At 38.8% G+C, this 26,908-nt stretch overlaps 1 protein-coding gene across 2 annotated transcripts in view; it reads left to right on the forward strand.

Moving 5' to 3' along the window:
• LOC126100161 (cholesterol transporter ABCA5-like) overlaps positions 1-26,908 on the forward strand; it is a 337,905-nt gene that overhangs the window by 252,994 nt on the left and 58,003 nt on the right. Inside the window, exon 25 of one of the 2 annotated variants that reach the window (XM_049910704.1) lies at positions 6,798-7,019. The exons of the other annotated variant lie outside the window; for it this stretch is intronic. Within the exon in view, the coding sequence (XP_049766661.1) occupies positions 6,798-7,019 (222 nt within the window). The remainder of the gene's footprint in view (positions 1-6,797; positions 7,020-26,908) is intronic. 2 annotated transcript variants of the gene reach the window in all.

Here is a 26,908-nt window from a genome sequence, read left to right on the forward strand (position 1 = left end):
GTGTCCTGATGAGGTCCGAGCTAGATATGGCAACCCTAGGCACACTGCTTTCAGGCCAGTTAGACATGACAAAATCTACTTAATACATCTTCAAATAAAGAAAAAGTGAGAGAGAACAAATGTGACCACCTTTAACTTTTGGCCCATCATCATTTTGTTACTTTCATCTCATAAAATATTTCTAAGGAGCCAGTAACCATACTGTTAAGTGCTCTTAACAAACCATCACCACCCTTCCATGCAGTTATCCTTCCCTCACCCATTTCACTTGTCATAACCCCTGACCTGAGTTGAACTGCAGAGAGAAAGAGAGAGAGAGAAATTGTATTTCTGTAACAGTCTGCATTGCCTGATTAGACATTGTGTTTTGTCATTTGGATGCCTATTGTATTTTGCATTGTGTGACACCATTCCATTCCTGTCCTTTAACCTGGTATCCTTGGCATTTGAAACAGACTTAATCAGTATTTTTTCTACATCTTTATCATATTTCCCGCCTCTGGTACTGTCTCTTGACAAGGGTTCTGAAAATGTAGGATCTATTTTTAGCAAAATTTGCAACTGTTAAAAAAAGATTACATATACAAATTTAAAAGACAGTCACACAATATGCCTGGAGATGAAGCCTTCATATTGCTTTCAAATGTTGGTTAAAAGGTGGTGGAGCTTTTTAACTAGAATGTTTTCTGTTGCAAAAATTTTAACTTTTTTTTTTCCAAAACGGTCTTCTTTTCTTTTGGCTCTAACATTTTTCCACTGATGAACAGGCTGCTTTTCTAGTTTCAGGTGTTTCTCACCATTATTTTTGTTTTTTACCCAATTCAGTAATTATAAAAAAAATTGCAGAGTATTGATTTCAACCTTTTATGGGTGGTCATAGGCATTTGACAGTGCTTGAGATAGAACCAGCAACGTAAGTGGCATAGAAATAGAATTGATAATAACTCTATTTGCACTTTAGAGGAAGACTTTCAGCATAGTAGAAATATGTCGACAGGTTTAGCTTTCTATTCACTGTAGTGCAGAGTGTGGACCCTATAAACTGCCAGTCAGCTGTGAGTATAAACAGGTAGTCACAATAATAACAAGTGCTACACAAAGTAGCATTTTGGCTTAATGTACACATAATGTCCTTACAAGTAGAATTATGACTGCTTGAGGGATTGGGAGTGGTGGTGGGAAGAAAGCCCTGCTTCCCTGTCACAAGGCAGCCAGCCTACACTCATGCTCTGTGAAAGCAGTATTGATACTAGATCATTGGGCATGCTGATCCCTTCTGGTGTTGTGACGGCCTTAATCAAACTCCATGAGTGAAGGCTTAGTCTCTTCACTTATTTTAAAATATCTTGGCAGACACTATTATTGGAGAATATCAAGGAGGATTTTGTTATAGGAGATCTACTATCGACAAAATCTTTGTCCTACATCAGATCGTAGAAAGAAGGTGCGAGTTTGGCCAAGAACTAAACATGCTGTTTGTCAACTTCAGAAAAGCATATGACTGTATTCATTGGGAAAGTATGCTGAGGTGTCTGGAAGTGTTCAATTTTGCCAAGAAACTAGTAAACCTCATTAAGGTCTGCCTGATGGATACTACAGAAAAGGTAAAAATTGGAAATAAAGTGTCAGAAACATTCAAAATAAAAACTGGGATATGACAGGACGATGGACTATCACCTTTTCTTTTCAATCTTGCATTAGAGAAGGTAATGCGAGAGATGTCATCTAATGAACTCGCAGGAGTCCAGACTGGGGATGTGAACATCAAGTACCTCGGATATGCCTACGCAAGAAGAATAAGGGGAAATGGCTGACATTCTGGAAACAACAGTGAGGAAAATTGGACTTCAAATCAATCATGACAAGACAGAATAAATGGCTCTACACCATAGACATAATGAAACTCAAGAACCACTTCCACAGTTACAGACAACTGAAGGTTCTTATCGTCAAGTCAGGGAGTTCAAATATCTGGGAAGACCTAGAACTTGATGGAGTGACTGCATATCCAAAGACCTTCAGAGAGTGGACTGCTGGAAGGATGGCAGAAAGGAGCCGAATACAGGCTGAAGTGAAGGCCATCTCTCAAAGTAGTGCACGGTCCATTGGGCCTGATCGCGTAAAGTAAGCAAGCAAGTAAGTAAGTACATAACATCATCAGTTGGGTGCTGAGTGGCATAACACAAAACTTTCAGATTAAGGTCAGTTCATACTTAACAAAACACAATGCCATAACATTCAGCAATGTTTTAGAAATGGTGACATTTGCACAGGCTGTCAACAGAGTAGAATGGAATGGAGCAGAATGGGATGTGATGGAATGGGACATTAATGTCAAAGTTTATTGGAAAGAAGAATTTGACAGAGACGTTGGTGTGAAGTGGAGGGGGGTGTCATCATCTGGTGATAAAGGAAGTTAACTACTGTTGCATGGTTGTTACAGTATTGGATTTCACCCATTTATGTCTCCTTATGCTTTATTTTATTGCTTTACTTTGTTTTTGTGACACATTTGAAATGTACTTTATTTTATTATTTTACTTTGCTTATGAGACACATTTAAAATGTGCTATGATGGTTTGGATATTATTTCCATAGAGTGTTCTTCAGCAAGAGAGACCAGAATCAGAAAGGGAATAATGATTTTGGTTTTACAATACCTGGACATAGGAAAGCCTACTTTTTTTTACAAATAAGAATATAAACTGATGAAACAAATTTTCAGTAACTAACTTGTTCTTAATAGTGAAAGTCACCTCCAGTGAAGAAGAAGAAGAAGAAGAAGAAGAAAGATACAGTTGTCTCTGGCATTATCTGGTACTTTGAATTGGGGGAGGGGGTGGGGGAGAATTATGCACAGTAAATAAAGTAAACAGCCTGTATGTATCACATTATAAATGTTGTTTATCTGTAAATATTGCTGCTAGCAAATAAATGTCAATGTTTTGCAAAGTTTCAACTTTTCCTGTTGTTTCAATTCTCAGCAGTCTACCATGAAAACATTCTCAAGGAGACCACTATGAAGTTTTCTTTTCACATTAATAAACTTTATTTTTTAGTTTCTTACCTCCTATACCGGATCGCACATTTATGTACCACAGGTGGCATCTTATAACCTCAGCCTCCCCCTTTGGATACTTCGTGTGTCACTCTGTGCCATTGTGCCTGCCCATCCATTCCCTTTCCCCACACCTTTCCTGCTCCACATTATATCCCCCCTTATCCCCCCCCCCACCAACACACACACACACACACACACACACACACACACACACACACACACACACACACACACACACACTCTCCACCTCCTGATACCGTGGATGGCAGTCTTTAGTTCCTGCGTGCCCCCCCATCCATACCTTGCTACCCTCCCCCTTGCCGCCTCACTCCAGATTGTGGTCACATTTGGTTCAGAGCTGCTATTGGTAATGGTCATGAGTGCATGAGATTTGCTTGCGTGTGCGAATGTGCATGTTTTCTTTGTTGAAGATGGCTTTGGGCGATAGGTACTAATGTGTAACAGTCTTTCGTTGTGCCTATCTGCAACTTAATGGGTCATCTTTATAGTGAATAGCAATTTATTCTTTTCTTATATTATTAATATTCCAACCTGAGGTTTACATTGTTTGAAAATGGTACATTAGGAAGAGAATTGTGCCTTCGAGGGTGGCCTAACATCTATAAAACAAACATCACAAATAACACAAATAGTGACTGTGAAAGTATACACTCTGTGATTACACTTTGGACTGTTTGTCTGCAGCATCTGCTTGCAGAACTGTGTGCAGTCTCAGACTGGATCCTTACAAGATAACTGTAATGCATTGAAAGAACAGTTCTCACAGTTACTTAACTTTGGTGCTGCAACTGGCTATTGCAGTCTGTGCGTGATGGAGGGGTTGATCCGAAATGTTCTTTTTTCTATGATGAAGCATGTATTCATTTATCAAGACTTGTTAACTTGCAAAATAATTGATGTTGGATTTCAAAAAAATCTACATCAGTTACATTAAGAACCTCTGCAAGGTATAAAAACAGAAGTGTGGCATGCAGTTAGTGCGACATAAATTGTTGCCCCAACATTTCTCTATCAAACTGTAACTTCTGATAGATATGTGAATTCTGCAACCTTTTTTCCAGAGAAAAAACAGTTAACAGAAAGTGTTAAGGTCATTTTATACTGCACAGTGAAAAAAATCCCACCATCAATGTGCCTATGACAGTATGACTTTGTGTTTTTGATGACAGGTATATCCTTTTGCACAACATATCCATTATATTTTCTCATGCTGTTGGCCCAGAAAACTAGTAAATTTGTTGCACCATTTGCAAGGCAATCAATAAGATTTATCACTTTGGTATTTTAGAAATAACCTTTGTGACATACTTAATTGGCTTCATCTTTTACAATTGGGGCTAGCAACTTCCACCCACTGCTTTGTTGATTGTAATTTCTGGTGTTTAGTGGTGTACCTGCAGCTCACCTGCAGAAGCAACTCAGTGTCTGTCTTTTTAAAATGGACTAAAATTGTTGGAGCAATTTCCACATCAGCTTTTCATCTGCATTCAGCAAATGCTGCATCCTTCTTACTGAGAGATTTAAGAACGAAAATAATCAATTATTGTCCATGTCCATTATGTTACTGAGAGAGTTGTCATATAAAATGGGCTGTAATCTTTCTTCTAATACATTTGCAGCCTCAGCAGACTCACACACATTTAACTGATAATTATCTGATATTTTGTTCTGCACTTGTATGTTTTTTCTTTTGACTAGGCTCTTCACATGAATTGTCTCCAACAGAAGTATAATCTTTCCCGATTTCAATCACATATGTAGGCTGAGTATTTATGGATGTGATGATGTATATATATGATGGTATCGGATATCATTAAAATTATGTCATGTGTGCTGTAACTCAAAATTTTTGCCATACTACACTTGCAAATGGCTAATTGCAATAATAGATTTTATGAATGAATAATTTTTAACAGTCAGAGATGGTGATAACATCTTTCAAAATGTTTTATATTGTTGTGGACCACAGTCATGGAAACTTAATTAGTTCAGCAGATCAGATTGTCAATTTACGTAAGTTATGATGTAGGTTGCAGAAATTTTGCATAGGGCAGACTGATGATGGACATGTTTTATTCTAAAGTGCCTAAAAGTGGATAATGATTCAAGCTGTCAATTAAAATGAGAGATATAAGTGCTACCTATTCTGTAGTGCTTCCATATGTTTGTAATTTAGATGACTTCCTTTCGTATTGCTTGGCTGTTTCTCTGAAAGCTCAAAAACTTTTGCTGTGTGGTGTTGAGGTGACCTGCTAGCCACTTACATGGCAATGAAATTCCCAATCACTTGAAGTAATGATTTAAATTGTAAAGGGTTATATTATTGTTACTCATTGTGTAGTAAATAATAGGTCCATACAATTTTTCATGGTAACCCTTGCTCGTCTGCAAGAAAATGGAAAATAAAGTGAGACATGCAGTTGCGTGCCAGACTTTTTATATAAGCTGCATTTGGTTCTGTGTAATTGTGATCATTTGAAGAAAGAGGACCAGCTTCAGTTCTGTGGCATCTCGTCACTGGTGCTGCAGCGGTCCTTTAATGATTGTTATTGCAATTCTTTTTTAGATGCGTTTGCTGAAATGTAGCTTCTGAGAGTGAATTGTTCAACTACTAAGACTTCTTAAAGAAACTTACAGTATAATGTGATTATTAAAAGACTGTTTTTGCCACAGCTTTTTGATTATTTTTGCTGTAGACAGTTTGCTCAGAGGCTGGTTTAGTACTGTGTAGCTGAGGTAGCAATATATGCTAGACTCTAAAGGCATAAGGGCAAGTAAACATATTGCTAAGCTATATGCTTCAATGTCTGTCAAAGCAGTATCACAAAATCGTGCTGACAATCAGTAGTAGTGTGTGCCATTACTTTTAACCATTGCATAGGAGCCAGTATCCTTTGCCTGGCCTTTGCATCTCAGCATTTCCTTATCATCTTCATAAGCTGGCAGCAGCTTGTATAATTCTTCAATACACTTTTTAGCATTTATATCTATAAAGTGATGTCAATTGTGTGGAAATTAGACAGCAGTTTATTTCAACTATGTAAAAGTGATTGCTGAATAGGTCACAATGAAAAGGATAATTCTGTCTAGAAAATTCATTTTTCTGTCAGAAATAATAATCACAAAAGTCTGGTGGTTAAAACATTGCTGTAGTGTTTGGCATTTATTATTGCTTTGCCATATAGTTCTTTATAATAAATGTGTTTGCAAGAGGAGAAAAATCTGAAGGTTTGGAGCTCCAAAATTTCAACATCTTCATGTGACCTATTCGCTGCCCCTTCCCCTCTCAAGTCAGAAGCTAAAAATGTATTACATCTGTGTGCATTAACAGATAAAATTACTTGTCACAGTGACGAAATAGTGCCTTTTTGGTAAATGTCATTTCAATTGAAGGCAGAGTTCTTTGTATTTGTGTGGTATGTGAATTGGGCCTTTAATCTGTTTATGATGTTAATTTCTGTTGTAATTTCTTTTTAATTCTGTAAAACTCTTTATTTCAGTATATTCATTTAAGTTTAATTAATTTCAGCCTGTGACTGGTGCTTCTTGCTGAATGATCTTGTACGCCACATTAATTTGACTTTTTCAGTTCAGATTTTGTTTAAATTTTTCTGTGGAAAATATGTGACAACCACACACAAATTTAAGAAGGAAAAAGTGAACTCAGGCTTAATGACTTGCTTCTGATTACTGAATTTCCTTTTATGATCAAAAGGAAAAGAGCTTGTATGGGAATGAGGATGATGAAATAAACGTGACGAGTGGAGCACACGGAAAGAGCTGTAAGATACAGATTGCTCAATGCGTGTCAGGAAAAAAGATGTCAAAGCTTTCATGCTTTGATAAATTTCCACAGGACAGAATGAAAGAAGGAAAAAGGGCTGGAGGGAAGGAGGAAGCAGCACATATACCACTTACTGCAGCCTCCTCTCCAATGGTGAGTCTCATCAAACATTTGCTGCAAGTGTAACGAAAATCATTGGTCTTGTTACTGATTTTAAGCAGGAGACTGTCCTGATCTGTGATGAATGTAGAGCAATACGTAGTGGTGTGAAGGGCGTAGTTTTAGACTCCAATTGAGGAGGAGGGAAGAAAGGTAATGCAGAAAGTTATCAAAACTGGATGCTGATTATTTCACTAAACAGAAATGCAATAATATTTAGGATGTGCGGGAAAGAACAATAAGGTCAGAAGAGGGGCAAAAAACTCAAACCACAGATGAAAATGAATAAATTTGAAGGGAAGCAAAAGTAGAATATCTGACTAGGTAAATAATTCAGGTGTTGATCTCTACCTCAAGAACAGAATGAATTGTACAAAATACCTATAGAAGTTAGTATGCATCCATTCTACAATGTAGCATTTGGGAAATGCATAGTTTTCAAATGAACAGCAGCATTTTGATTTTTAGGAAGAAAATCTTTTATTTATCCAAAATTATTTGATTTAAAGGTTTACTTAAGAAAAGTTACATCATCCAAGTGGCAACCACTTTTTTGAATACAATTTTCAGTAACTTATAACATGGGCTGAAAGGCATTGATCTGTCAAACCCACCTCTTCTTAAATGACAGCTTTCAACTCCATTAAACTTTGAGCTTGTTAATATAGACACACACTTTCAAATACCCCCACAAGAAAAATCACAATAGGACAAAGACTTGTCTTAGTAACCTTTGCATGTAGCTAAAATGAGAAATGAAGCATCTAGGAAATTGTTCCTCACAACTGGCATGGGTGAATATGCAGTGTGTGATGTCACACCATACTGTTGAAATTAAACATGCCTCATATTGATCTTTTCTCTCTGCAGTTCTGGCAGAAAGAACATATTCAGCATGTATACATTACATTTGAAATCCAGTGGTACATTGTTCTCCTTAAAAAATTAGTCCCAGTTACACAAATGTGTCACATGAGGAGAGTGGAGAGGTCTTTCATGAATTATGCAAGGCCGTTCAGGGGCCTAAAAAGAATAGTTTGTTAGTTAAATGGCCCATTTAAGTAAACATATGCCTCATTGTTTATACACAGCATTGCATGTGGGTTCTTTACAAAATTCACTTGCATATGCACCATGAGTTGTTCTCACTACTGCAAGTCCCTGGATTTTGCCTGCCAAATCACCAGTATTTTATATTGATGGAATTTCAGATCCAAACATAACCTTTATCTCTCAAAATCCCTGCTCATCTGTAGACAGTGTCCATGCTGATGGGTAAATCATCTTGGACTCCAGATGACTGCCTCTATCAAAATGACAATGTTTTCAGGGGTACTCGCGTTATCAGGACCTGGTGGTTTCTTCTTAGTAATGTTTCTTGTTGTTCTGAAATCTGTAACTAGTTATAGGATAATATTATGACTCAGAGCTATGCGATTAAAATGATGGCAAAATATCTGCTGTGTTGCAGTGACAGACACAGCATTTAGGATAGAGCTATTGTATGCAGACGCCTGATGCTCTATGATCCACTGTTCCATTGGTACTGAAATGGTGGACAGTCCCAAAGTGAATGTCACGTGTATATTATCCCTCCCATCCCTAACAGCTGTGTACTAGCCAGTCTGGAAACTCTGATTTCTATAGGTCCTACTGTACAACAAGTGTTAGCTGCAAAGCTGTCTAAAGATGGTTCAACATCTTGATTATAAAGTTGGTCCCATAATCCCATTATTTGCTGGAATGGTGATCCATTAATGTATATTTAACTTTGTATAAGTGAACTACACAGTTCATGCAAGAGGTCCTAATAGAAACAATCTAGTTTTTCCCCTTAATTAAGATAGAATATGTAATTTTGAGATTATGGAGAGCGAAACTATTGCTGATGGAAAATATTTCCTTAAGTCACATTTTTTATATCAACACCCTATAAGGACATTCCATAAATAATGTCCCCACATTACCATGTAACAACTTTCACTGTTGGCGTTCAGTTATCTCAAACTTTGCTTGCTTCAGATCCCTGCACCCTTTAGACCAACAGCTAGCACCTGCCACACAACTGAGTAGATGTTGTACAATGTTGTCATTCATGTGTTTTGGTTTAGATTTTTGTTAAAGGAGCACACATGAGATTGTTTCAGATTGCTTTATCACATGTTTTGTGATTGATGCACGTTACAAGTAATCTCAAAGGTGCTGTAGCAGATGTGACACATTGGTCCTCTGAAATTTCTCCTATGCTCATTGAGTTCCCTTAAAGCTGATCAGCACACATACAGAGCAGTCAGAAAAGCCAGAGTATCTATGACATCTTTCCCTGTCTGCAAATACCAGCAGGAGGAAAAAGGAGGAGGGGGAGGGGGGGGGGGCAAAGGGTTGATATTGCTGCATACAAAGATGCATGGAAATTCAGATAAATGAATTTATAGGTATGGTATCAAAGGAAGCATGCACTGATATTCCTGTGCTGCAGTGTGCTACCATGGATCAGTAAGAAGAAGAGTTTGTGGAAGTGGTAACCAATATGGTACAGCTGCTAATGTCAGCCATTTGGTCTTGTCCTACCTCCTTTTGCTCACTCTGATGTCATGGAAGTTGTCCTTGTTCATCTACAGATTAGACACTGTTCAATGACACATGGCTTCATACTCCTGTGAGGATATTTTGCAGTGTGTAGCACTCATTGTATGAAGTTTTCATCACATCACCCCTTAACAGATTTTTGTAAAATATGTTTTGGTCTCACGTCATACAAATGCCTTCATTACTGGTTTCATTTTCGTTGGTGATCTGTTTGGATGCAAATAAAATGGGAGATTTTTTTAAAATTTGCTGATCAGAAGCATATTAATTATGTGTAGTTAAATACACACATTATTACAAAGCAACTACATGGAAAAAGATCACAAAAAGTTAACAAGACAAAGTAACTGACTAACTCTACATTCAGATATCAATTCTTCAAAACTGAGCCACACCTAGGACATTCTCAATTGCAAGCAGTAGATCTCGTTCTAGCATGAAAATGGGCAGAAAGGACATTGGCACATATGGCTGAATGTTTATTCTTGGTCGGAGTAGCACTTTTCGATACAAAGTAACTCATTAAAGCACAACTGAACTTGCCAAGAGAGGCAGTCACAGTGTGATGCTATAAAGTTGGTAGCTTTTAAATCACAGATATCAGATTAAAATATTCACACTATAAAAGTCACTGTGAGATATACCCTTCTAGAAGTAAGAACTATTAACAAATTTACATAAGACAGCTGTAGTCTTCAGCTCCCAACAGTTGGAGTGCAGATACATGTTCATTGTGAGTGCCTCTCCTGGTGTGTTTAGTTGTACTTTCATGAGTTACTGTGAAACGAATGAAAGTTTAATTTGATAACCTAGTTTTTTGATGTTTTCTATACCCCTTTTTTCTTATTTTCTAAACAGATCATGTTATGCTGACTCATAAAGATGTCAAAACCAGTAATGGTATAATTTGTATGACTGAGGCTGAAATATATAACTAAAAGAAAATTTTTTACTAGAAGGTCATTGTGTTCCCCTCAGGCAGTATGCTTAGTCTGTGTTAACTATCTTTTTTTATGTCTTAAGAAGAGTGCTAGTTTACAACTGGTCCATCTTCCATTGAGCAGACATAAAGGTTATTGTAGTATAAATCTGGAGGTTTTGTGAAATATCTAACCTGCTTTCTAAATTACCAGGTAGGAGAATTTTTCTGGGACATTTTTTTTTTTCACATTTTCCTGAATTGGTAGTTTAGTATTGCAGGAATTTGCAAAACATTTAGTTGAGTATGATTTTTGCCCTGGACTAATTAGAAAGGATGTTCTTAACAGTGACTTTCCACCACATCCATTTAACACACACACACACACACACACACACACACACACACACACAGCGAGAGAGAGAGAGATTTTGAACATTGACATTTGTAACATCGAGGACTGCAGTCATCGTGTTTAATTCTCTGTAAGCTTGATAGTCTCTTTTTTATCTAGAGGAACAACAAGTTGTGATCTTCAGTCCAGTGACTGGTTTGATGCAGATCTCCATGCCACTCTATCCTGTGCAAGCCTCTTCATCTCCAAGTAACTACTGCAAGCTTCATCCTTCTGAATCTGTGTAGTGTATTTATCTCTTGGCCTCCCTCTACAATTTTTACCCTCCACACTTCCCTTCAATACCAAATTGGTGTTCCCCAGATACCAACCAATCCCTTCTTCCAGTCAAGTTGTGCCACAAATTCCTCTTCTCCCCAGTTCTGTTCGTTAGCTCTTCATTAGGTACATGGTCTACCCATCTAATCTTCAGCATTTTTCTGTAGCACAACATTTTGAAAGCTTCTATTCTCTCCTTGTCTAAACTATTTATCGTCCATATTTCACTTCCATACATAGCTACACTCCATACAGATACTTTGAGAAAGGACTTCCTGACATTTAAACCTATTCTCGATGTTAACAAATTTCTGTTTTACAGAAATGCTTTCCTTGTCATAGCCAGTCTATGTTTTATATCCTCTATACTTCAACCATCATCAGTTATTTTGCTTCCCAGATAGCAAAACGTATCTGCTACTTCAAGTTCTCATTCCCTAATCTAATTCCCTCAGCATCACCTCATTTAATTTGACACATTCCATTATTCTTGTTTTGCTTTTGTTGATGTTCATCTTATATCCTCCTGTCAATGCTCTTCCAGGTCATTTACCATCTCTGACAGAATTACAATCAAACCTCAAAGTTTTTATTTCTTCTCCATGGATTTTTATTCCTACTTATTTTTTTTCTTTTGTTTTGTTTACTACTTGCTCAATATACAGATTGAATAACATTGAGGATAGGGTGCTAACAACCCTGTCTCACTCCCTTCCCAATCACTGCTTCTCTTTTGTGCCCGTTGACTCTTATAACTGCCATTTGATTTTTGTACAAATTGTAAATAGCCTTTTGCTCTGTGTATTTTACCCCTACCACCTTCAAGATAGTATTCCAGTCAACATTGTCAAAAGTTTTCTCTAAGTCTACAAATGCTAGAAATATAGGTGCGCCTTTCTGGACCTACCTTCTAAGATAAGTCGTAGGGTCAGTATTGCCTCACATGTTCCAACATTTCTACAGGATCCAAACTGATCTTCCCTGAGGCTGGCTTCTTTTCCATTTGTCTGTAAACAATTCTTGTTAGTATTTTCTCACTGACTTATTAAACTTATAGTTCAGCAATTTTTACACCTGTCAACATCTGTCTTTGGGATTGGAATTATTATATTCTTCATGAAGTCTAAAGTTATTTCACCTGACTCATACATCTTGTTCACCAAATGGAAGATTTTAGTCATGGCTGGCTCACCCAAGGCTATCAGTAGTTCTAATGGAATGTTGTCTACTCCTGGGGCCTTGTTTCGACTTATGTCTTTCAGTGCTCTGTCAGATTCTTCTCGCAATATTATATCTCTCAAAAATGTTCAAATGTGTGTGAAATCTTATGGGACTTAACTGCTAAGGTCATCAGTCCCTAAGCTTACACACTACTTAACCTAAATTAACCTAAGGACAAACACACACATCCGTGCCCAAGGGAGGACTCGAACCTCCACCGGGACCAGCAGCACAGTTCATGACTGCAGCGCCTTAGACCGCTTGGCTAATCTTGTGCGGCGTCATATCTCTCATTTCATCTTCATCTACGACGTCTTCCATTCCCATAAGTACATCACCCCTGTATAGACCCTCTATATACTCCTTCCACCTTTTCTGCTCTTCCTTCTTTGCTTAGGACTGGTTCTCCATCTGAGCTCTTGATATTCATATAGGTGGTCTCTTTAATTTTCCCGTAGGCGGTATCTATTTTACTCCTAGTGATATATGCTTCTACATCCTTACATTTGTCCTCTAGCCATCCCTGCTTAGTCATTTTGGACTTCCTGTCAATCTCATTTTTGAGACTTGAATTCCTTTTCACCTTCTTAATTTATTACATCTTTAAATTTTCTCCTTTCATCAGTTAAATTCAATCTCTCTTCTGTTTCCCAAGGATTCCTACTAGCCCTCGTCTTTTCATCTACTTGATCCTCTGCCGCATTCACTATTTCATCTCTCAGAGTTACGTATTCATCTTCCAGCGTGTCCACCGCTCGTGGTCTCGCGGTAGCGTTCTCGCTTCCCGAGCACGGGGTCCCGGGTTCGATTCCCGGCGGGGTCAGGGATTTTAACCTGCCTCGAGATGACTGGGTGTTTTTGTTGTCCTCATCATTTCATCATCATCCAGGAAAGTGGTGAAATTGGACTGAGCAAAGATTGGGTAATTGTACGGGCGCTGATGACCACGCAGTTGAGCGCCCCACAAACCAAACATCATCATCATCATCTTCCAGCGTATTTGTTTCCTGTATTCTTGTCAGTCATTCCCTAATGCTCTCTTTGAAACTCTCTACAGCCTCTGGTTCTCTCAGTTTATCCAGGTCCCATCTTCTCAAATTCCTACCTTTTTGCAGTTTCTTCAGCTTTAACCTACAGTTCATAAACAACAAATTGTGGTCAGCGTCCACATCTGCCCCTGGGAACATCTTACAATTTAAAACCTGGTTCCTAAATCTCTGTCTTAACATTATATAACCTATCTGATACCTTCCAGTGTTTCTAGACCTCTTCCATGTGTACGACCTACTTTCATGATTCTTGAACCAAGTGTTAGCTATGATTAAGTTGTGCTCTGTGCAAAATTCTACCAGGCAGCTTCCTCTTTCATTCCTTACCACCAGCCCATATTCACTTACTACTTTTACTTCTCTTCCTTTTCCTACTATCGAATTCCAGCTCTCGTAACTATTAAAATTTTGTCTCCCTTAACTATCTGAATAATTTCTTTTATTGCATCACACATTTCTTCAATCTCTTCATCATCTACAGAGCTAATTGGAATATAAACTTGTACTACTGTGGTAGGGATAGGCTTTGTATCTCTCTTGGCTACAGTAATTTGTTCACTATGCTGTTTGTAGTAGCTTATCCACATTTCTATTTTTTTATTCATTATTAAACATACTCCTGCATTACCCGTGTTTGAGTTTGTATTTATAAACCTGTATTCACCTGATGAGAGACCTGTCCCTCATTTCACTGAACTTCACTAATTCCCACTATATCTAATATTTTAGCCAAGGGAAACATCATCATCATTTATCCATACAGTAAAGCTGTATACCAGGCTGTTCCAGCTCGTCGGCTCCGTTGTGAGCCGCAGAGCGCTCCCTGCTCCAGGGAGCCGTGTCGCTCGCTGTGACCATTCAAGTGGGTCGGCACGCCGGCATCTGGCATGGCTGGCTGAGGCAGGCGGTAAGACGAGCGTTTTGATGTGCCGGCTGCATCTTAAAAGATCGACAACCTCATATTCTTAGCTGCTAAGATGTGGTGACATGCTACACCAGGAAATACGATTTTCAGGAAATAAATAAGAAACAACTGTTTTACAAGAAATTGCATACTAACTTTATTGGGTCTTGTAGCTTGACATTTTCTTTTCATTAGAAGATCGGGAATATCAGGCGTCAAAGTATTCGCAGCGTTAATGCAGAGGATGGCCTTCATTGTTGCATCCTGAAGAAACAATCGTTCCTTACTTTTTACTCCTTTCATTACTGAGAAGAGCTGCTCACAACAATACATAGATCCAAACATGCACGTGATCTGAGCGGCATTGTTGTGAAGCTTGGGAAATGTTTTTTGCTGTAATGAATGATACCATCATGACAAATCCAAAGTGTTGTAGTACCTCTCTTTCAACAAAGTTGAATTTTGCAAATCAATTATCTCCAATTGAAGTGACGGTGACAAGTCATCGGGGGAAACTGAAAAAGGAGTGCTGAACACCTTAAGTTCCATTTCCAAACTAGTGAGGTCTCGGAATCGTGTTTTCAAACGACGTGATGAGCTGCTTTAACTTTGCTTGGTAATCGCCGAAAGTAGTACCTTCAAGTAGTTCTAAAGAAGCAAGACAACTGAAGAACGTTAAATGTCCATTACTCATTTGCCTCTCAAATAAACGTAACTTTTCCATGAACGCTTTGATCTGGTCGTGCATGTCAACGATTAACTGCCCTTTGCCCTGCAGTGGCTGATTTAAATATTCAGATGCATAGTTATATCAGCTAAGAACGCCAGGTCTGATATCCATTTTATATCTTTCAGACAACACATTTCTTCCCCTTTCATTTCAAGAAAAAGGGATATTTCCTCGTGAATGGCAAAGAAAACATCAAGAACTTTTTCCCGACTCAGCCAATGAACTGTACTGTGGTAAGGTATATCCCCATACTCCGCTTCCATATCTTTCAGGAATCCTTTGAATTGGCGATGATTCATACCGTGACGCCGCACAAAATTCACACACTTCACGACATCTTTCATTACACCACCTAGCTCTACTGTTTCGGCACACAGTGCCTCTTGGTGAATAAAACAATGAAGAGTCAAAATGTCTTTCCTGAATTCGTCTCTGAGTTTATTTTTCAAATGAGAAGCAAAACCTTGGTGACGCCCGATCATTTGTGGTGCACTGTCTGTCACTACAGAATGGAGCTTATCCCATGGCAAATTCATATTGTCCACTGATTCACAAACAGCTTCAAAAATGTCATGTCCTGTTGCGGTGTAATTGAGTGGTACCACATCCAAGAGTTCTTCAGTTACTTGCAGCTCCATGTTGACACCACGCACAAAGACTGCAAGTTGAGCACAGTCCAATGTGTCAGTGCTTTCGTCAAGCGCTAGCGAAAATGCAACAAAGCTCTCCGCCTTTCTCCTGAGCTGTGTCTCTAAATCCGCTGCCATGTCCAGGATTCGACGAGACATTGTTTGCTTTGACAGGCAAACCCCTTCAATTGCCTGCACCGCCATTGGAAACAAACATTCTGCAACTGCTACCATGCATGATTTTACGAGTGGTCCCACTGAAAATGGCTTGCCACTTGTCGCAATGATGTGAGCGATCCTGTAGCTTGCTCGAATTGCAGATTCAGTAGCTTGCTCGAATTGCAGATTCAGTAGTGTTTTCTCTGCTCTCGTTCACCTGAAAATTATAAACGCATTACAGAACACAAACTATGTTGCATGTTTTGATACCCTCCATATTACGAAACTGTTTTTGAACTTACATCTCCTGCTATGTCGTTCTTAAGCCTGGCTACCAGTTCTCTGCGTGCAACGCCTTCTACCTAATCGTAGTGCACTGCGTGAAGACGTGTATAATGTCGTTGTATATTGTACCTCTTCACAGAATTGAATACTTTATGACATGAAAGACATTGTCGACGACCATCCCTCTCAATGAATAGAAAGGTATCCTTCAATAGAGGTACAGGGCTCCCACGGCTAGTCATAGCTGTCATTGAACATGGATTATTGCATCAGTTGTGGCTGCATGCGGCCAGGGGGCAGTGAGTTCGCTTTCCCCCTCCACACGGGCTCCGAGCTGCCGCAGTGAGCGCTCCGGAGCGCTCTGGCTCCCTGGAGCTCGGAACAGCCTGCTGTATACCCTCAAGAAAAATTGCAGCTGTAATTTAACCTTCCTGTGAGCCATTTGTAATACCAGCACAGCAAGGCTGTTTTGGTTGATATTACAAGGCGAGATCAGTTCAATCATCCAGACTATTGGCCATGTAACTACTGAAAAGGCTGCTGCCCCTCTTCAGGAACCACACATTTGTCTGACCTCTCAACAGACACCCCTCTGTTGTGGTTGGTACCTACAGCATGGCTACCTGTATCACTGTGGTGTGCAAGCCTCCCCACCAATGGCAAAGTCAAGGTCTTTGGTTCATTGGAGGGGTGAAGGAACAACATATCACTTCAAAAACTAACAGAACTAATATTCACTCTTGTGATACTGCTGAATGATGTTTGTGTTGATTTACTTGTTCTTGAGCTGGGTGTGCAAGTGACTCTTGTCTAATCTCTCTTTCCTTTTTTTGTGCTGCTTTTTTATTTTCCATTTTGTTTCCACTGAAGCTTTATATAGAATGTCTCCACCCCCTACCTTTCTGTACACCAGTTTTCAGTTTTTGTTGTGTTACTGCTAACTAATCATATATTTTCAGATTTCAGTTACCCCCCCCCCCCCCCCCCCCCCCCCTATATTTTTGTGTAAACTTTGTCTACTTGTTGAGATTACATGACACTAACACAACTAATACTCAGACAAAAATTGCACTTGCTTGGGTTTCTGGTCCAGCTTGTTCCTCTGATATGAGGTTGCACTTCTCATTGCTGTTACTTTCTACTGGAATTTCGGGACTTTCTGTCCTCCTTCACCCATCTCCCCTTTGCACTTTATTGGTTAGTCCCAGTTGTAGCTCACTGTTTCTTTACTCATGTGCATCTATTAAAAATTTCTTTGTCCTCTCCAATTATGTCTCACAAAGTGCATTGTTGGTACTTTTGTCTAATGCACACATTGCAAGGACTGTCAAAATGCACCTTGAGGGGAAAAAACTGAAAGTAAATGACACTTTTCTGCCTTTATTTCATCTAATAGTTTGTGATGCTTTTGCTTGATGGTGACTTACATTACCATATACTAGTGCACTGTAGTATGACATTTACAAGACTAGCATGCCTCTTCCACAGTGGGTAAAGTTGCCAGTATCAGAAACAAAAAAGTGACTCCCCCTTACTCAGCTAGCTGAGCCATCTAGAAGCCCATATGAGCTGTACTCTCTAAGAGCCATGGCCTCAGATCTCTGCAGCAAGGAGCTGACTTGCATTTCAAGGTGCAGCTTCAGGATCAACTTTTTTTTATCTGTTGGGAAAAAATCTATCAATAGGAACAGTTGTAAAAAAGTTGACTGTCATTCTTTGAATCCACTTGGACAATATTTGAAGTTCTTCCTGATTACTGAAATTCGTTTTCCTTTGAAAAATATGTTTTAATATACCTTTCAGGATCTTTAACTGAGTTGTACCACATTAATTCTATTTCTGTGTATCTTTTTGATTTTTAGTACATCCAAACTGTTGTATGATATACTACTCTTTGTTCGATTATGACTGCATCACGCATCCTCTATGTTCCAGTTCCCTTGCAATCCAGTACAAAGAACTACTTGTTGAAGTAACTTTTGAATCTTGGAACTTTTTGATTTCTAGTTTGAGTTGATGTAGACTCTTCCTTTAACTTTATGTGAAGAGTTAAATTTATTTACAGATGCGATTAATGAGAGGTGTTTAAACTGAAGATGCACTTGTTAAATATATTTTCACTTCACTTACAGCAAGATGAAGACAAGCATTTGAGTTAGTTAATCCCTCTGCAGCATGTACATAGAAAGTGCTTATTAAAAGTATGATGATAAATTTGAAATTTCTTGATTGAAACTGAGTGCCAGACTAAGTCTCAAAACCTGGAAGACTACGTTAAAGATGTGGACTGCCAGAAAGTTTAACAACAGCACACTCACTACTGCAGAGTAATATTATCATACTGAGAGCAACTTTTTCTTATTAAAATTATTAGCTATATGTGGCACATAAGGTTTTTACTGGAAATGGCAATGGAAGTTGTTTGAGTGCAGTTTAAATCTTCTGCCAGTATTATATTTCCACAATGAAAGGACATGGCCAGTATATAGAAGTCTCAAAGCTTTGTACCATCTGAATATTTGTGTATATGGTTAGGCTTAGACTCAAAGGGAGCAGAGAATGAAAGTAACAAAGATACAGGCAGTCTGCTCAAAAGTGCACATCTGCTACTAGATAAGATTCAGTACCATGTTGCTCCACTCTGTGCATCCTAAAATTCTTGCATCCTCTTTGGTCTGCTACTATCCACAGAGCGGTCAAGACATTGCTGCTCTTACCTAGTCTGCTCTTCGATGGCAGCCTTCCTGAGGTAATCTACTGTTTGAGGAGGGTTTCTATGCCACTGCACTGGAATTTTCAGTTGGTTCCAAGTAGGTACTGCAGCCTGTTCAGTTCAGTTGATTCATGAGGTGAACATGGTGTGCTCATGCATTAACATCTTGAAAGACAAATTGATCACAGTAATGTTGACAGTAGAGCTGACAGCATGTTGGAAGGTCCTATCTCAATACTGCACAGTCCTAAACTTATGCCTGGTAGTATAATGATTGGCATCTTTTTGCAAAATATTTGAAAAAGCAATGTACTCAAGAGTAGCACTGGATTTAAGTAGAAATAATAAAATACGACATAGCTTTGATTCAAGAAGGTTGCTTGACTGAGATTGCTGTTTATATATTCACTCAGTAAATATTACAAGGCTTAAATGATAAAGTGTCACTAGTTGATATTTTTTGTTAATCTTCCCAATGCACTTGATTGTGTGGATCACATTAATCTCTTAGAAAACCTTAAGTTCTGTGGAACTGATAATTTGGCAAATAACTGATTTGAATCATATTTAATAAACTGGATGCAAAAAGTTGTGCTGAAAATTCGAACAGCTTTGGAAGGCAAGAGCATTTTACTGACTGAGGAAAAACTTTGGAGAGAGTCCCACAGAGATCTGTTTTGGGTTCACTCATATTCCTTATAATTGTGAGTGAGTGTCCATTAGACCTTCATCAAGCAGAACTGCTAATTTTTGAAGACAGAACTAGCATTATAATAAATTCTGTCAGAGAGAAAGCAACAGAAAAAATTGTGTATGATGGTTTTCAAAGCATTATTAAGTGACTGAAAATTGACTCTCCATAAATTTGTAGAAAACACTCTATATTCAGTGTTGTACAACAAATAGTCACAGCAACTACTGATGTAGTATATGACAGGAGTCAGTGAACAGAGTAGATTGCTCCAAATTGTTGGATGCTCATACTGAGGAAAACTTTAGCTGGAAGAAGCATATTACTGAATTCCTGAAACAATTCAGTTCAGCTACTGTTGCATCTTGTATAATTGCTAGTCTTGGAAGTGCATTGACCACTTTAAATATCTGCATATTTCCACTCAATAATGTCTTGTGGAATAATTTTCTGATGTAACTCATTACATGGAAAGTATAGATTGCATAAAAATAAGCAGTAAGAATAATGTGTGATGTACAACCACAGTCATTGTGTAGTTACCTCTTCAAAGAGTTATGAATTTTGATTGTACCTTCACAGTATACGTTTTTGCTATTAAAATTCATCCTAAATAATGTTTGAGGAGAATACCTGTGTCTGTGCTGAAATTGCTATCAGGAAAATATACCTTCATTACCCATTATTGAAGCTGTAATTGACTAAGAAAGGTGTACAATATGCAATGACAATTTTTGTTTTAACATTTTCCCAATAATATAAAAATGTCTGACAGGTAGTGAAGCAAGTTTTAAATCTAATCTAAAATCATTTCTTGTGGACAACTCCGTCTCCTCCAGTCAGATTTCTATTTAAAATACTGATAGCCCGTAAGGAAACTAGTTTTAAGTGCCTTTGCATTAGTAGGACTGAAAAATTTTATGTTAATTAATGTTAAAACTAATCATGTGCAGTAAATTGACTCATTCACCATCATCTCAATAAAAAATCATTCAAATTATTTATGGAACATTAAACTTGTTTAGAAGAACCCTAATTCTATACATAATTCTGGTTCATAACATAACTGACCCTACCTCCCAGCTGAACCTTTGGGACAGTATACCTCAAACACAGGCAGTGCATGCTCTGTGCACAGAAATTGTCATGCTCCAGACTAATCATTTATTTGTCAGTGAAGAGAAGCCAGGGTCATTTATCATGTAGAGATGGTAGCGTACTATCTGGGCCAACACAGGCTTTCCACTCATCGCTTAAAAGGCAGTTTGTAGTTCTGTTACATTCTCACTCGGGATACCTGTGAGCCATACATTGTAGACAGCTGACATTGGTAGTGTTGTTGGCCATGTGTGACCACTATGAGGCAGATCTTCTACAATTTTGTCTCTCAGAAAAGCAGCTGCATTTCGAATTATGTAACTGTGTTGTATGACAGTTCACTGGGCAACTTCTCATATTGGCATAAACCTGCTTGGGCATACCCTAAGTTTGTAAATGGCCCTTTGAGCCATCTCAAGATACTAAAAAATGTATGCAAGCTGTACAGTCTCATCCACAATTGAAGATGCATCACACTACTGAATTACACTTAGAATTAGTTTCCTTTTTACATTCATTACACAAGTCACTGTACATAATGAATTCCCGTTGTTGAAAGAGTATTGAGAATGTTGTCTCAAATAAAAACAAAGCACAAGCTTTGTATCTCATCAGGGTGGTACAGTACTCTTCATGAACAGTGTAGTTTACTGCTTTCTTCCATTGATGAAAAATTAAAAATAAATGTGCAAGATACCACAACATTTGAAGCAAAATACAGTGCTAGCCTTTCTGGGTCAAGGCTTGCCTCCATAGTGAGTGTGTGTGTGTGTGTGTGTGTGTGTGTGTGTGTGTGTGTGTGTGTGTGTGAGTGTGAGAGAGAGAGAGAGAGAGAGAGAGAGAGAGAGAGAGAGAGAGAGAGAGAGAGAGTGAGTGAGAGTGTATTAGCTTTCATGTCATGTGCAAGTTAACCAACTGATCTGGATTCATAGAACTAAAACGACATTACTACAGCTGACCAAAAAGCTCTTACAAACTATCTATTTTTAATTTATGTACACTATCCATCACTCAGCCTTAGTATGGCACAGAGAGAGTGAAGTATTCAGTCACAAAAATCTTTGACCAGCTGGTCAGACATGTAAAGAATTCAATGGATAATAAAATTGACTTCAAATACAAACTGAAATCATATCTGCTTAACAACTCCTGCTCCATAGAACAACATCTGAATTTGTAGTAGCACGATAAGTGTAAATCACGGAGTGTACTTACAAAATGTAACTAAAAAATCATGTAATGCTCAGCACCTTGCCAATTTTTTGCCCACAAAGTGTGGTATAATTGTAAAGCTGACTTATTCCACATTATAGCAAGAGGTACAGTTATGACCAAAGGAACATGTAACTAACTAACTAATTACATAGTATTGCTAGTTGGAATTCTAAATATAATGAGTACATGAGTTGACAAAATGCGCATAAGTGACAAGAGTCATGGGATAGTGATATGCACATGTATAGATGGTAGTAGGATCTCATACACAACTTGTAAAGGGGAAGTGCATTGGTGGAGTTATTTGTCCTCAGGTGTTTCACATGAAAAGGTTTCTGACATGATTATGACTGATGATGGGAATTAATAGGCTTTGCATGTGGAATGGTAGTAGGAGGTAGATGTATGCGACATTCCATTTTGGAAATAGTTTAGGGCATTCGATATTCTGTCATTCGAAGTGCCAAGAGTGTGCTGAGAATAACAAATTTTGGGCATTTTTCTCTCACCATGGACTGCAAGAAATAACTGCAGGAATCAATGTGGGATGTATGACAAACATATCCATTAGGACAGTGAGGAAAACCTGAATGTTAATGGGCTATGGCAGCAGATGACTGATGAAAGTGTCTTTAATGACAACACAACATTGTCTCTGCTAGGTTCATGGCCATATAAATTGGATCGTAGACTGCTGGAAAGCCATGGCCTGGTCAGATGAGTCATCATTTCAACTGGTAAGAGCTGATGTTAGGGTTTGTGTGTGGTGCAGATGTTATGAAGCTATGAACCCTAGTTGTCAACAAGGCACTGTGCAAGCTTGTGGTGGCTCCATAATGGTATGGGCTGTTTTTATGAGGAATGGACTGGATCATTTGGTCCAACTGAACTGATAATTGACTAGTAATTGTTATGTTCAGTTACATGGAGACCATTTGCAGTCATTCATGGACTTCATGTTTCCAAATATGTCACTAGACCACAATTGTTCACAATTGGTTTGAAGAACATTCTGGACAATTCGAGCTAATGATTTGGTTACCCAGATTTCCCAACATGAATCCTATTGAGCATTTATGGGGCATAATCGAGAGGTCTGTTCCTGTACAAAATTCTGCACTGGAAACACTTTTGCAGTTGTTGATGGCTATAGAGGCAGCATGGCTAAGAATTTCTGCAGGGGACTTACAAAAACTTGTCGAGTCGATGTCACATTGAGTTGCTGCACTATGCCAGGAAAAAGGAGATCCAACATGATATTAGAGGATATCCCATGATTTTTGTAACCTCATTTTATATGATGATGATCATCATCATTTAATACTGATTATGCCTTTCAGCGTTCAGTCTGGAGCATAGTCCCCCTTATAAAATTCCTCCATGATCCCCTATTCAGTGCTAACATTGGTGCCTCTTCTGATGTTAAGCCTATTACTTCAAAATCATTCTTAACTGAATCCAGGTACCTTCTCCTTGGTCTGCCCCGACTCCTCCTACCCTCTACTGCTGAACCCATGAGTCTCTTGGGTAACCTTGCTTCTCCCATGTGTGTAACATGACCCCACCATCTAAGCCTGTTCGCCCTGACTGCTACATCTATAGAGTTCATTCCAAGTTTATCTTTGATTTCCTCATTGTGGACACCCTCCTGCCATTGTTCCCATCTACTAGTACCTGCAATCATCCTAGCTACTTTCATATCCATAACCTCAACCTTGTTGATAAGGTAACCTGAATCCACCCAGCTTTTGTTCCCATACAACAAAGTTGTTCGAAAGATTGAATGGTGCACAGATAACTTAGTCTTGGTACTGACTTCCTTCTTGCAGAAGAGAGTAGATCATAGCTGAGCGCTCACTGCATTAGCTTTGCTACACCTCGCTTCCAGTTCTTTCACTATGTTGCCATCCTGTGAGAGAATATGCATCCTAAGTACTTGAAACCGTCCACCTGTTCTAACTTTGTTCCTCCTATTTGGCACTCAATCCGTTTACATTTCTTTCCCACTGACATTACTTTCGTTTTGGAGATGCTAATCTTCATACCATAGTCCTTACATTTCTGATCTAGCTCTGAAATATTACTTTGCAAACTTTCAATTGAATCTGCCATCACAACTAAGTCATCCGCATATGCAAGACTGCTTATTTTGTGTTCACATATCTCAATCTCACCCAGCCAGTCTATTGTTTTCAACATATGATCCATAAATAATATGAACAACAGTGGAGACAGGTTGCAGCCTTGTCTTACCCCTGAAACTACTCTGAACCATGAACTCAATTTACCGTCAACTCTAACTGCTGCCTGACTACCCATGTAAAGACCTTTAATTGCTTGCAAAAATTTGCCTCCTATTCCATAATCTCATAGAACATACAATAACTTCCTCCTAGGAACCCGTTCATATGCCTTTTCTAGATCTATAAAGCATAGATACAATTCCCTGTTCCACTCATAACACTTCTCCATTATTTGCCGTAAGCTAAAGATCTGGTCCTGACAACCTCTAAGAGGCCTAAACCCACACTGATTTTCATCCAATTGGTCCTCAACTAATACTCGCACTTTCCTTTGAACAATACCTGAGAAGATTTTACCCACAACGCTGATTAAAGAGATACCTCTGTAGGTGTTACAATCTTTTCTGTTTCCATGTTTAAAGATTGGTGTGATTACTGCTTTCGTCCAGTCTGATGGAACCTGTCCCAACTCCCAGGCCATTTCAATTATCCTGTGTAGCCATTTAAGACCTAACATTCCACTGTATTTGATGAGTTCCGACTTAATTTCATCCACCCCAGCCGCTTTATTGCACTGCAATCTATTGACCATTTTTTCCACTTCCTCAAATGTGATCCTATTTCCATCATAATTCCTATCCCATTCTACCTCGAAATCTGAAACATTATTGATCGCATTTTCACCTACATTGAGCAACTCTTCAAAATATTCCCTCCATCTGCCCAAGGCATCCACAGGATTCACCAGCAGTTTTCCTGACCTGTCCAAAATACTTGTCATTTCCTTCTTACCTCCCTTTCGAAGACTGCTAATTACACTCCAGAATGGTTTTCCAGCAGTTTGACCCAAAGTCTCCAACCTGTTTCCAAAGTCTTCCCAAGATTTCTTATTGGATGCTGCAATTATCTGTTTGGCTTTGTTTCTTTCTCCAACATAACTTTTTCTATCTACCTGAGTTCTAGTATGTAGACATTTTTGATACGCCTTCTTCTTCCTTTTACAGGCTGCCTTGACTGTGTCATTCCACCAAGCTGTTTGCTTCATCCTGCCTTTACACACCACTGTTCCAAGACATTCTTTAGCCACTTCTAGTACTGTTTCCCTGTACATTGTCCATTCCTTTTCCAATGACTGTAATTGACTACCTTCAACTAACTGGTACCTTTCTGAGATCACTGTTATTTACTTGTGCCTGATTTCCTTATCCTGAAGTTTCTCCACTCTTATCCTCCTACATATGGACCTGACCTCCTGCACTTTCGGCCTCAAAATCCCAATTTCACTGCGGATTAAATAATGATCAGTGTCATCAAAGAATCCCCTGAATACACGTGTGTCCCTCACAGCCTTCCTGAATTCCTGATCTGTTATTATATAGTCAATGACAGATCTGGTTCCCCTGCCTTCCCAAGTATACCGGTGAATGTTCTTATGTTTAAAAAAGGAGTTTGTGATTACTAAGCCCATACTGGCACAGAAATCCAAGAGTTGTTTTCCATTCCTGTTGGCCTCCATATCCTCTCCAAATTTACCCATAACCTTTTCATACCCTTCTGTTCGACTTCCAATCCTGGCATTAAAATCACCCATGAGCAGAACACTGTCCTTGTCCTTTACTCTAACAACTACATCACTGAGTGCCTCACAAAAACTATCCATCTTATCTTGATCTGTCCCTTCACAATGCGAATATACTGACACAATCTTAATTTTCTTGCTAGACACTGTCAAATCTATCCACATCAGTCGTTTGTTTACATACCTTATTACAACTACGCTGGGTTCCATTTCTTTCCTGATGTAAAGCCATACACCTCATTGTGCTATTCCTGCTTTGACTCCTGACAGGTAGACCTTGTATTCTTCCACTTCCTCTTCTTTCTCACCCCTTACCCGAATGTCACTAACAGCTAAAACGTCCAGCCCCATCTTTCTTGCAGCCTCTGCCAGCTCTACCTTCTTCCCAGAGTAGCCCCCATTGATATTAATAGCTCCCCATCTCATTACCATTTGTTTGCCAAGTCGTATCTTAGGAGTCCCTGGTTTGTCAGTTAGAGGTGAAACTGACAAACCAGGAACTCCTAAGATACGACTTGGCAAACAAATGGTAATGAGATGGGGAGCTATTAATATCAATACGGGCTATTCTGGGAACAAGGTAGAGCTGGCAGAGGCTGCAAGTAAGATGGGCCTAGACATTTTAGCTGTTAGTGACATTTTATATGGAGGGCATAAAATAGTCTGATAGAGAATAGCATCAAAAATACTTTGATCATCAGTCCAGATACAATAAAACCTAATTTCACAAACCTTGCATCAATTGTTGTATCAGACCATTTATTTACTTTACATAGGTTTCAGAAGTTTGTCAGTTAACACAATACATTTACTACTCTTTGGATCAGTCCACTGATTAGCGAGGCCAAAGGATAACCGCAGCCACTGATTGGTAACAGACTCTGTTGACTTCACCACCATAAATGATGCAGGAGCTCTTTAATGTACCTTGTTGTTGCTGTTAAGGGCCTCAGCCAGTGTGGAAGTTCTTTCAGCAGTTCAGGTATTTATCAAAGTCTTTCATTTTTGCTCAAAGTGCCACTGTCTACCATTTTTGGTTTGGTCTTGTTGTGGGTTGGCAGGAGAGCCAACACCGGGTACTAGAGGAAGCCGAAAGGCACGCGTTTTAGCTCAAGCAGGCTGGCGTGAGGTCTGGAACAGGACAAGGAAATTAGAATTTAGAAAAACAGACGTAGCTGGTGGAATA

Source organism: Schistocerca cancellata, chromosome 9, assembly GCF_023864275.1.
Source record: "Schistocerca cancellata isolate TAMUIC-IGC-003103 chromosome 9, iqSchCanc2.1, whole genome shotgun sequence".
Classification (NCBI taxonomy): Eukaryota; Metazoa; Arthropoda; class Insecta; order Orthoptera; family Acrididae; genus Schistocerca; species Schistocerca cancellata.